At 47.2% G+C, this 12,391-nt stretch overlaps 1 protein-coding gene across 4 annotated transcripts in view; it reads left to right on the forward strand.

Moving 5' to 3' along the window:
* Positions 1–12,391, forward strand: part of ABCC4 (ATP binding cassette subfamily C member 4) — a 259,297-nt gene that overhangs the window by 186,571 nt on the left and 60,335 nt on the right. For all 4 annotated transcript variants that reach the window (XM_019486948.2, XM_019486949.2, XM_014597004.3 and 1 more), the window contains one exon: positions 1,306–1,461. In XM_019486948.2, the coding sequence (XP_019342493.1) occupies positions 1,306–1,461 (156 nt within the window). The remainder of the gene's footprint in view (positions 1–1,305; positions 1,462–12,391) is intronic.

Genomic DNA, 12,391 nt, shown 5'->3' on the forward strand with positions numbered 1-12,391 from the left:
GGGTGTGGAAATGGACTCTGTGTCTCTCTCTCTCTCTCTCTCTCTCTCTCTCCCCCATGAGGGAAGTTGCCAGTGACTTGCTCTGCCTGCTTGCTCCTACCCGAGTTTGCAAGGGAGGACCTGGCTGGCTAGCACCCTACAGGCACTGAGCTAGGGAGGCATTGGCAGGGGTGGGGACAGACACAGGCAGGCAGGCAGAGCCCAGCCTTCCCCCCTGCCTCTTACTGTTGCTCAGCAAGAGCTTGCCCAGGCACTACAGCAGCTGCCTATTCTTATGTCCCCTTTCTATAAATGTTGATGATTAACTATAGGAATAGTTTTTCATCGGTCTGTGATTGTGAGATGAAATCAATATTTACTGATAAAAATCAAATCCTGCCAAGCCTAAGTATATGGTACAAAATGCGCTGCTTTTACCAACCTTAATTCCTCATTTGCTGTAACTAACCATGAGCACTGACAACATCTGTATTTCGATACCAGTTGTGATCCTTTTGTTAGCTTTAATCTTATTAGGGATACTCACTGATTAACCTGATATTTGACTTGAGAAAGGTTACCAGATGATGGCTTAGCTAGCTTGATTGCTGTTAGGTAATGGTTATTTAATAGTAAAGCGGTTAATAAGCTGACCTCCGAGTGCTTTACAGAGGTCAGTACCATTCTCCTCTTTTTGCTAATGGAATAATGAAGCACAGAAAGCTGAAGTGACTTGCACATGGTCACTCAGTAGGAAAATAGAGAAGCTTAGAATAGGACCTGTCTCGCACAAGTTGCAGGCTAGCATTCTCCCTGCCAGGCTACATTGCTTCCTATGTATTCCACAGCACATATTAAGGGAAACCTTCAGGTTTTTTGTCAAATGTTTTCTTATTTCACCTTTGATTTAATTTAGACTATTTTGAGGCTTAAAATGGCATGTGATCGTAGGCTGAGGTTCTTTTAAAGCTAGATCCTGTTCAGCCTCTTAGGTGTTTAAGTGCAACCCATTCCACCCTTCTCCAGTGCCTGAGAAACCATTAACACAAAAGCAGAGGAAGTCCTACTCCTCCTCACCACTTTTGTGATTCAAGGCTAAGATAATGGCGTGTCACAAAAGTAGATGTTTCTAGTTTTTCAGGGACTCGGGCAGAATGGAATAAGATTACACATAGGTGGAACAGGAGTATGTACTTTAACAAAAATATGTCTTGTTGTCTTGCTTATCAGTTGATTCAAAATTTCATTTTTCCATATGGAAGAGCACTACAAATACAGCCTCAGAAGCTGCTGGATTTAGTCATATTGGTTTGGTTGGTTTTGCAGGTTGGAATAGTGGGAAGAACAGGAGCTGGAAAGAGCTCTTTGATAGCAGCCCTCTTTCGGCTGGCTGAACCTGAAGGAAGAATTTGGATTGATAAGTACCTGACAACAGAACTGGGACTCCATGACTTGCGGAAGAAAATTTCAATTATACCTCAGGTATGAAGTGGATTTTTGTCTGCTCCACATGTTTGTGCTTTAGGAATCTAATCTTGTAGAATCTCAATTATGCCACCTTTATCAGGGAAGGAGCTGGACCAAGAGTGGTTCCCTGGTACCTTCCATCCTTCTGCTTTGGTGGGCTAACTAGAAACTAGTACAGCCGAGAATGTGTTTACAGAGATTCCTTTAGTATTCTTGTTGGCTTTTTTCAAAGAAAAAAAGAAAATTCAGAAAACCCTAAAGGTTTCTCTCCTTACATACATACATATATATACAAAGTCTTGAGGTTTGTGTATGTGATGATTTTTAGGTTTCCAGGTATTTGTACTCAACTCTGAAAGAAAATGGGGCATTTTAAAAATCAATATTCAGTCACCTAAATAAAATTAATATTTGAAAAGTTTGGTTATTTTCCTAGTGAAATACTTACATAGCATCTGTGTGCAAGCATAAAAAATAGTATATGCATTATCAACGGCCTTAAAATAAGGCCTCACCTCCATTTTTCAGAAACATCTGGAAACATTTATATTAATTTAAACTACCTTAACCTTCACTCCAGAACTGATAACATACCTCCCAGCTGAAAACAAAGTCTGAAAGAAAGGTTGTATCCTAAATATTATCTTCTGCTTTAGTGGACTTAATAAAGGAATGACAATTCAAAACTGGACACATTTTTGGAGAAAGGTCTTGCTCCTTCCCTGTCCTTACGAGACCAGCCTTTGTGGCAGGTGGATAGAACAATCGACCTATGGTATTGCAGGTAGCTTTTCTTTTGAACATCTTCTGTAAAAGAGGTATAAAAGGGAAAATGGAAAGCTGAATGATGGACTACAGCAGCAAAACCAGAACTGTGTCTTTGCTAAAGTTGACAAAGGAGGAGCAAGCCCAGGCAGTGACCTATTAGGAATAGCAGCCTGTTTCTTCAGGAGCATCTGAAGGCTCCAGAAGTCCAGGACAACCATTAGATAGCCAAGCCATTAGATACCAGCCCTTCACCTGCCAAGATGGGACTGGGTGGTAGCTTCTGTGGCTCACCTTTGAGAAAGGATCAGTGTCACAAAAGTAAACCAGAATACCATTTAGCAACCATTTAATGGAAGAAGTATTAGGCTATCTGTTTTTTTAACAGAAGAGGCACAAGTCACATATTATTTATGGATGAAGCTGTTGAGAGTTACAGAAGCATCCATATTACCATCCTATATCTGGTTGTAAAAGTACCTGCAATAGTTCTGGAAGGAGACTTTATTCTTCAGGGGTGTGGACATTTACCATATTTTATCACATACAGCATATACTCACTCCTCTACACCCCCTGCCCCCCACCACCAAAAAGAACCCAAAACCCAACCCCAGCAGCTGGAAACTGGGGTTCTCATAATGAGTTCAGGAAATATAGTAACAGAAGTTTCTGCCACTTAAGCTTCTGCTGGGCAAAAACTATATTATATAACTAGGGCAAAAACGATATTATATATTATGTATAAAAATACAACTAGATAAAAATAATCAATAGTTGTTTCTTTAGTGCTGGGCACATCTACACATGCATTTACTCCAGCCTAGATTTACTGCACAGTAAGCTACTGTGCAGTAAGCTATTTTGTTTAAGTGTCTACATGTGCAGGGACCTGGCAGAAAATGTGCTGCCAGGTCCCTCCAACCCTGCTACACGCTCCTGTGGCCACTGGGGTGAGCTCCACGCTCTAGCTCCAGCTGTCACCAGCCTAGCAATCTTCTTTAAGACCCAGCCCTGTTCTCTGCTGTCTGGGCAGCTAGTTCCTGTGCTCAGAGGAGCACCATGGCATGCTCAGGGGCAGCACGCAGCAGGTGTGTTCATGTCCACTGTACCTCCTTGCACTATGGCTGCTCCAGACCCTGGCCCTGGCAACCAGGAACAGGGTCCCAGCATCCTGCTGGCTGTCTTGGTCACCCTGCTGGCCTGCTGTGCTGACCATCACCATGGCTACCCCACACACAGCGACTGCCTACCTGACTGCAGCGCGCCCTCCCAGGGCCCCCACCATTGTGCACTTGCTGCCACCAGGGACACAGACAAGGGGCTTCATGAGGCCACTATCGCCTTCCTGGGCCTCCAGCCCTGCCAACTCTGGGCCCACTACCTCAGCCACCACTGGTGGCAGCCCTTGATGCAGAAGAACTGGGACAATGAGCAGTGGGTGGACGCCTTCCATATAATCCAGGCTGCCTTCAGGGACCTGCTCCACCAGCTCTGGCCCCACCTGCAGTGCCAGGATACTGGCATGTGCCTGGCCCAGGCTGCCAACACCCACCTCACCCTGGTGCTGCTCAAGCTGGCCACATCGGCCAGCTTCCAGTATGTGGGCCACCTGTTTGGTGTGGACACAGCCATTGCCACGGATGCCATCCTGGATTTGTGCAGTGCCCTCAAAACATGCTGGCAGACACCATCCTCTGTGTCCATGACCCCCAGGCAGTGGTGGCAGGCTTCCATGCACTGGGGTTCCCTCAGTGTATCAGGGTCCTGGACAGGATCCACATACTGGCTACTTGCCTGCCTCTTGGAGGCTGCCTCTATTAGAGCCACAGGGGGTTCCACTCTGTAGTCCTGCAGGCTGTTGTAGACCACCAGGGGACATTCATGCACATGAGTGCCAGCTGGATGGGTAGTGTGCACAATACCCATATTTTCAGGAACTCTAGCCTGGCCGCACAGGTAGAGAGTGGGTGTTTTGTGCCGGGGGTGGTGGACCTGCAGCTGGGCACTGTTGTCGTCGTCTCACCCCTGCTCATCAGGGATCCTGCGTGCTCACTCCTGCTCTGGCTGATGAGGCCCTGCACCAGGCATCTGGACCCCTGCCAGGCCCACTTTAACCTGTGCCAGACCTGCACCCTGATCAAGTGAGCCTTCAGCTGCCTCAAGGGCCTCCAGTGCTCTCTCAGTGCCCACTTCAAAGTCACTGAGGAGAAACTTCCCTGAGTCACTGTTGCAGCCTGTGCGCTGCATAATATCTGCAAGGCCTGGGAAAAGTTGTTCCACAAGGCCTGGTATAAGAGGTCTGGCACATGGAGGTGGCCTGGCAGTGGGAGCACCAGCTGTGGCAGCAGCAGTGGGTCCCCCCTGCTGAGACCCTAGGAGAGCCACATACCTGCCAGCAAGGGCCAGAGCACTAGGTGTGGGAGGCTCTGGTGGACCACTCTCTGGAGCACTCCCCTCTCTAGCCCACCTGCCTCGCCGCCCACAGACCTCTAATCCTTATCCACCCCCAGCACCACTCTTATGCCAGGCAAAGATCCAAAAGAGAAATCTTTATTGCCCTCACAGTACACAACCCCCATCACTCTTGCCTCCCTTTCCAACAAACAGCCCCTTCACCACCCACCAACAATAAAAAACACTCTTCCGGGTTTGAAAACTGTACAGAATCTGTGTTTTTGTGTCCCAGGCTAGGGGGCTGTGGGGTGGGGGCACCTAGGGGGCACAGCCTGGAGGCAGGTGGCTAGCACCCTGGCCTTAGGCTGTTCCCCTGTGGGTGCACACACTGTGGCACTTGCAGCAGATGGAGGGCTCACCCAGGGGTGATGGCAGTCTGTGCTCCTCCAGGGTGGGCAGCTCCCCCTCCGGCTGTCAGAGTCCAGGCCCAGCCCTGCCAATGTCAAGTCCTCATGCTGCTGCAGGTTACTTCGGCTCTATGCCTGTATGGAGCCGGGGTGAATGGTAGTCTAGGCCTAGGCAGGTGGTGATGGACCTGGGGAAGGAGCCAGGCTAGGGGCTTCTGTGGGCGGGAGGTGGTGGAGAACCTCCCTGGCCCAGGTGGGGGCTTGCTGTGGGGCATCAGGCAGCAGTGGGCATGCATGAGACAGTCAGGCCCAGGATGGTGTCCAGGGTCTGGTGGTCATTGTTTAGGACCCCCATGGCCAAGGTCAGGATGTCATTTTGGCCCTGCAGGATTTGGAGGCGCTCCTGGTCCAAGGCTAGGAGCTCATTCCAGTGCTCTCGGTCTGCCCAGTCCTGCACCTTCTCCCAGGTGATGTCCTTCTGGTGCCACCTCTCCTTATGGCCCAGGTATTTCTCCCACCACCTCTCCTCCCAGGCCAGGTCCTCCTGCTGCCAGGCCCAGGTGTCATCTGGCCTCTCCTCTGCCACCACCACCAGCCACTGGAGGAGGAGGGTCCAGTCCTGCATGCACCTTTGGTGCAGCCACCACATCCAGAGGGCTCCAGTACTGGATGTCAGTGTCCCTGAGCTCCCATTGCCTCTGGGCCATGGCCTCTCCCCTATGTTCAAATGCAGGCCCTGCTGAGCCAAATGACAAAAGCTTTTTGTCAGAGTTTGCAATATTTTAGAGATAAGCTCTGCATCAGGTGCTGTGCACTGCCCAGCCTCAGATCAGGGGCTGGCTATACACTTGTGCCCAGGAACCACAGTAAGTTGGGCCAGGTAGGCCCAGGCCCAGGTGGCTGGCAGCTGAGCCCCCACATCCCCACATACTCCCCTGAGCCTGGTGGCCCATTGGCTGCTTGCCCTAGGCCATCCCCAGGGCAGGACAGACCAGGCTTGTGACAGCACTTGCTGCCATGGCTCCAGACCTTGCTTACCTCCTCTCCCCCTGCAGGCCACCCACCTTACTATGCTGCCACCCAGCCCACAGCACCCAGGCTTGGGGCCCACAGGGCTCTCAGACAACTGGGACAAGGAGCTGGCTATGCCCCTGGCCTCCCTGCAGGGGTCTTCTCCAAGGAAGCACCCCAACGTCGACCCCCCCACACCTCTGCTGCACCCAAGTGTGACTCTGCTGTGTGTGCCCCAGTTGGTGTGCAGTGAGCTGTTTGTGCAGCCTGAGGAGTGCCCGACCCACTATGCTCTGCTGCTCCTGATCCTCATGATGCCCCGGGTGAACCTGTGCACCTGGTATAGGACTGTGAGCAACAGTGGTGCAGGGGGCAAGCCCAGGCTGCCTTGCAACCTATGCTGCTGCCCACAGGACTACCTGTGGCAATGCTACACGTCCCTGCCCTCAGCTGCTAAGGAGGACATTGTTGCCAATATTGATGCCTTCCCTGGGGTAGGAGAGGCCTGTGCCTGCCTGGCTGAAAGGACATGGGATGCTCGATAAAGTTTTGAACTACATCCCACCTCTGTGTGTGCTGTGAGGGGGAATCTGGGGCCAGGGGAGTGCAGGTAGGCCAGGCAGAGAGGGGAGGAAGGGGGTGGGGCCAGGGGCAGCGGTGGGGACTGGGAGTACCCTCCCCCCAGTGCATGGATTACCACATGTTCGGGTCTGGCAAGGCTGGTGGCTTGGCACGGTCCTCTCTGTCAGTGATGGTGTTCAGCTCTGTTCGGGGTCCTTGGCCCACAGTATGCAGCATGCAGGCATCTGGCTGCCCCACCCCCCCGACCCAGGGAGAAGCTTGTGCTGCTGACAGCCCACAATTGTGGTTGGTTACAGCCACCCCCTGTGCCTGCAAGCACTGCCACACTGACCAGGAATGCCCACTCTCCCACATCGCTCCTGACAAGGCCTCATAAATGTGGGCGTTGGAGCGCTCACCCCGCTTGAGCTGCCTCTACACTTCTGTTTCACTGCAGAGTGCCACGAGGTCACCTACCTTCTTCTGGTTTCAGTTGGGGCCCTGGGTGCAGGGCACGGGCATGTGCACATAGGTGGTGCCAGGCCTGGCGGGAGAGGCTCTTAGGCTGCAGCCCTGAGGGTGGCCTCAGGCCAACCCCCTAGTGGCTGAGCAGACCTGGAAGCAAATTTGCTGCTGGGTCACATCTACAAGTTTGTCACTGCATGGTAACTGATCAAGATTAAATTTTGCTATCTGCAAATTTAATCATGATTAGCCATGTGCAGGAAGGGCGTGCACATATAGAAGCTCGTCTGCACTGAGCAGTAAACTAGGCTATTGCTTAGTAATGCATCTCGTATACATGTGCCCACTGTTGTCTTTAAGATTAAATGTACATCTCTCTTAGATTCATAAATCAGCTGGTCCAGATAGGTTGCACCCAAAAGTGCTAAAGGAACTGGCAGATATCATAGCACAGCCACTGGTGAGGATATTCAAGAACTCATGGCACTCAGGTGAAGTACCTGAAGATTGGAAGAGGGCCATTGTGGTGCCCATCTTTAAGGAAGGAAGGAAAGAAGACCCAGGAAACTACAGGCCAATCAGTTTGACCTCAATCCTTGGGAAGATTTTGGAAAAAAAATTATCAAAATACCATTCTTGACAGGATAATGGAAGGCAATGTTCTAAGGGATAGCCAGCATGGGTTTCTTGCGGGTAGGCCTTGCTTGACCAATTCCATTTCCTTCTATGACCAACTGATGTATTACCTGGACAAAAGGGAAGAGGTTGATGTCATATATTTGGACTTTAAAAAAGCCTTTGACCTGGTATCCCATGATGTCCTCATGAACAATTGGGCAACTGCAGCCTCGACTACTCCACACTTCAATGGCTGGGGAACTGGCTCTGAGGTCGGACCCAGAGAGTGGTAGTTGACAGAACCAAATCAACATGGCACTCAGTGACTCGTGGTGTCCCCCAAGGCTCTGTTCTCGGACATGTACTCTTTAATGTCTTCATAAACGATCTGGACACTGGTGTCAAAAGCGGACTGGCCAAGTTCGGTGACACCAAACTTTGGGGAAAAGTGTCCACACTTGAGGATAGGCTGCTGATCCAGGCCGACCTCAGTAGGCTTGCAAGGTGGGACACATATGCATGATCAAAAGAGACTTGGGGATCATGATTGACCATATGATGAATATGAGCCACCAATGCAGTGCTGCAGCTGGCAAAGCAAACAAAACTCTGGCTTGCAGCTACTGATGCATCTCAAGCAAGAGCCAGGATGTCATCCTCCTGCTGTACTTGGCCTTGGTGAGATGGCAGCTGGAGTACTGCATCCAATTCTGGGCCCCACAATTCAGGAAGGATATGGATAAGCTTGAAAGAGTCCAGAGGAGAGCCACACGCATGATCAGAGGGCAAGAGAATAGGCCTTACAAAGAGAGGCTGCAAGCTATGGGACTCTTCAGCCTGGAGAGGTGCAAGCTCAGGGGTGACTTGGTGCCCTATATGAACATAAGGGTTGTGCATCAGGATCTGGGGGGAACACCTGTTCACCAGAGCACCCCAGGGGATGACAAGGTCTAACGGTCACAAACTCTTGCAAGACCGTTTTAGGCTGGACATAAGGAAAAACTTCTTCACTGTTCAAGCCCCCAAGGCCTGGAACAGACTTCCCCCAGAGGTGGTGCAAGCACCTATTCTGGACACTTCAAATAAACTTTTGGACGCTTATTTTGCTGGAATCCTTTGATCCTAGCTGACTTCCTGCCCCTTGGGCAGGGAGCTGGACCTGATGATCTTACATGAGGTCCCTTCCAGCCCTAATGTCCATGAAATCTATGAAACTAAACCTTGAGCATATTGAGAATGCATCTGATGCTTCACTGAAAGTTATTTTCACACCTGTGTTGATATTAACCCAATTTAATGTTTCCATACCTGAATTAATGTTTTTACCTAGAGAGTCTACAGGGCTGTGAAATAGGGACTACATTAAGAGGAGCAGCTAACAGCAGAATTGCAGAAGAAAGGATAGTTTAATTAATGGAATATCAAGACCATTAACGAGGAGAGAGGGTTGTTAACGCTTGTGGAATGAATTGTTTAGAAGGGATCAGGTAGATTAGAATGACCCATGAAGTCAAATGAATCCTTCCCTGCTGCCTGAATAGAAATGCTGCTGTCACTCGCAGGCAGTTGGTTTTAAATTGTGGCCGGACCAGGAATAAAAGGGGACTAACACTGCACCTTCCCTGGATCCACCCATGTCCCTCCTCTTCTATGCTTTATTGTTGTTTTTGTTTGTATGATACAAAAACTTAGTCTGTTTTTAGAAATAAGATCATAAGAGGATGTGAAGCGATAGTGGTGGTTGGTTTTGTGGGCTTAGGCTCCTAGACATGGGTGCAAGAGAAGAATTTGGAATGACTGATAGCTTGCCTAGTAGGTTCAGTATCCCATTCTGCTTTGCTGCATCATGCTACTGAAAAAACATTGGTGCAAGATAATGGTTTTGATATGAGCTAAGAGTTTCCTGCAGTCAGAGTCTGTTCAAGTTGCCAGCTTCCATGGGGAATCTGATCTCTCTTTCCTGGAAAGGAATATGACTTTAAACACTACAAATAGCGGATGCTCCCTCTTTGACACCTTATTTTGTTGTTGAAGGTGTGGCCCCACAGCCATGTGGTTTTCAGGAATCTCATCCTACTTGTTTGGTGGTGGGGAAGGTGAAAGAGACACTGGGCTAGAAACTAGAGGATTTTTTTTGCTAGGAAACAGGTTAATTTAAATTTTCCAGATTTCATTCTCTTACCCCTGTTCCTCCAAGCTAACAGGATGTCAGAGGCCTTTGGCCCTGTTTGTGTCTAAATGTTTGCTGATACTCTAAATGGGGAAGAGAAATCAGGGTGGCAGCCTGTAATGTACTGTTTTTTATATTTCATTATCTCTTTTCTTCTTTTTTAACTAATTGTGAGTGTGATTAAGAAGGTTAACAATGGCTTTCTAAAGCATCTCTTCATTACCTAGCTTTCTTTTTTCTTTCTCAAGAATGGAAGCCAAACAGAAAGAGGTAGGTATGCTATTACTAGCAAAGAAATACAACTGGATTGCAGCCTAATGCAGGCTGCCTTTTGTTTCTGCACACTGAAGGCTTCATTAATGCACAGTGGTGCTACTCACTAGAGTTAGTGACCTTTTTGTATTTAAAGAGGACTTTACATGGACTTAAATTCTTTTTCTTTTGTTTGTGCACAATGTTCTTTTCTTTCGAAAATGGATGATGATCAGTTCATTCAAGGGCTAGAGAGTTTCTTGAAAACTTAGTCTAAGACCATCTCAGGTGATTTTCAGATTTGGAAACAGAACATAGTTGAACAAAATATAGCTTTACAGAAGGAAAAATGCTGATCAAATGCAGTCTTCAGGTCTTGAGTCCTGCAGGTGCTTGTAATTAACTATATATTCATGTGGACATTTCCTGACATAGTCTTAAAATTATTTGACTACAGTGAAATGTTATGACTTGTATCTTGCTGGTTATATAGAATGTTTTTCATCGTGGTCCCTTGAGGTTTTAAGTGTCTGAAGGTTACCAGGTAGGATTTCTTTTTCAGATAAAGAGAGGCTTGTTTTCTGCTAAATATATGCAAAGGTCTATGGCCAAGGAATGACTCTCTTTCTTTTGTGGGGCAGAGGAGGGAAATGGAAAAGAAAGAATAATGATTATACATGAGGCAACTGTTTTGTTGCATAAACCCTTACAATTTTACAGGGATGTGAAAAACCAGGGAAGACTTAGTAAAATATATAACACAGGCTGATAAACTGAACCACTCCCAGAAAGCAATGAGTGAAGGTTCCAGTTTTTTAAAAAGAAGTTTAAATATGTATGCAGAGAAATAAAAATGTGCTTAGTCTTCTAATTGCTTGCTTGGATAGAGCTATGTGAAGGCTGTGTTCATCTGTAAATCTTCTCTCTGCAAATATTGTCTGCTCCCCCGACTGCAAGCATTTTTACAACAGTTATTTACAAGTTTGTCTTATTAACTTCCACTCATAAAATAGGCTATTTTAAATAATAATCTGTGTCAGAAATGATAATTAAAAATTATTCTTATCTACTGTTGCAGTACAGTACATGTCTGCTGTTAGGACTTTTATAATAGTTGTGAGCATTTTATAAATTCAGCTTCTTCTTTTGCCAGCCTATAAAAATAGATTGAAATAGAAAATAAACTTAATAATACCTTCAAGACACATCAACTTCTGTATTAAAATATGTATTGTTAAACAAATTACTTGCTTTGTTTTCTTAAAATAATGTTCTTTTAATCTGTTAATGTTTTGTTTAACTCTTCACTCGTTCAACAGGTTTTCATTGAAGCTTTGTGAGTTTAACAAATATTTTCAAGTAGCTGATGTTATAAGAAAAAGAATTCACATTCTGTGCATGGTCTGTTTATTGTACCATGTTCTCCTTCATTGATCCCTTGGATCAATCCAGGAACAGCTTAGGCATTAACATATTGTAAATCAGTACAGAGTTTAAGCTTTATGACCTCTGCAGTTTAAAAAATACCAGAGAGAAGCAAATATATATATAATATATATATTTTTAAATGTAGACTTTCTTTAGGTGCTCCAGTAACTCAATAGATAGTTTACAATTCTTGACAGCATTATTTTTTACTTGAGTTGTGCTTCCATATTATACCCAGGGGCATAAATGAGCATGTGGGAGGGGTGTCTGAGGGCCAGAGGAATAGGGTGGGACAGGGAGGGAGGGATGTAGCACTGATGTGAGTTTTATGACAGACTTGAAAGAACCTAGTGGTTGCTACCATGGCTGCTACTGCTGCCCCACAGTCTCCTGCATACCAGTGTATACTGCCACTATAACACTGCCTCCCCAGTGACTGCCCTTTTGGTGCCCCTTCTAAATTGGCGCCTGGGGGTGGTGTCCTGCTTGTCCAGTCATAGGTATGCTAGTGATGGTACCAAACGTTATTTTCCTCTAATGTCTCCCCCTATGATGCTTAGATATTTGCAAGGTGTGTGTGGATACTGAAGGGCTTTCAAGCTATTACTGGGGTTTCTGTGGCAAAATCCTACTTCTCTGTCCCCATCTCCATTGACCAGATGATCAGTGCCTGGATGTGGAACAGAACTTGGTTCAGCTCTCTCCCATTTCTGCTTATTTTACATCTTATTTTTTCTTCGGGGGCAGAAGCAAGCTTATTTTCATGTCTGTTCTTCTCTTTGGAGCTTTGAAACCATTTGACTCTTGGATTTTCCAATGAATTTCCTTCCTGGAAAGCTACTTACCCCCTTTTCCCATGGTAGAGGATGCCAA

Source organism: Alligator mississippiensis, chromosome 1 (genome assembly GCF_030867095.1).
Source record: "Alligator mississippiensis isolate rAllMis1 chromosome 1, rAllMis1, whole genome shotgun sequence".
NCBI lineage: Eukaryota > Metazoa > Chordata > Crocodylia > Alligatoridae > Alligator > Alligator mississippiensis.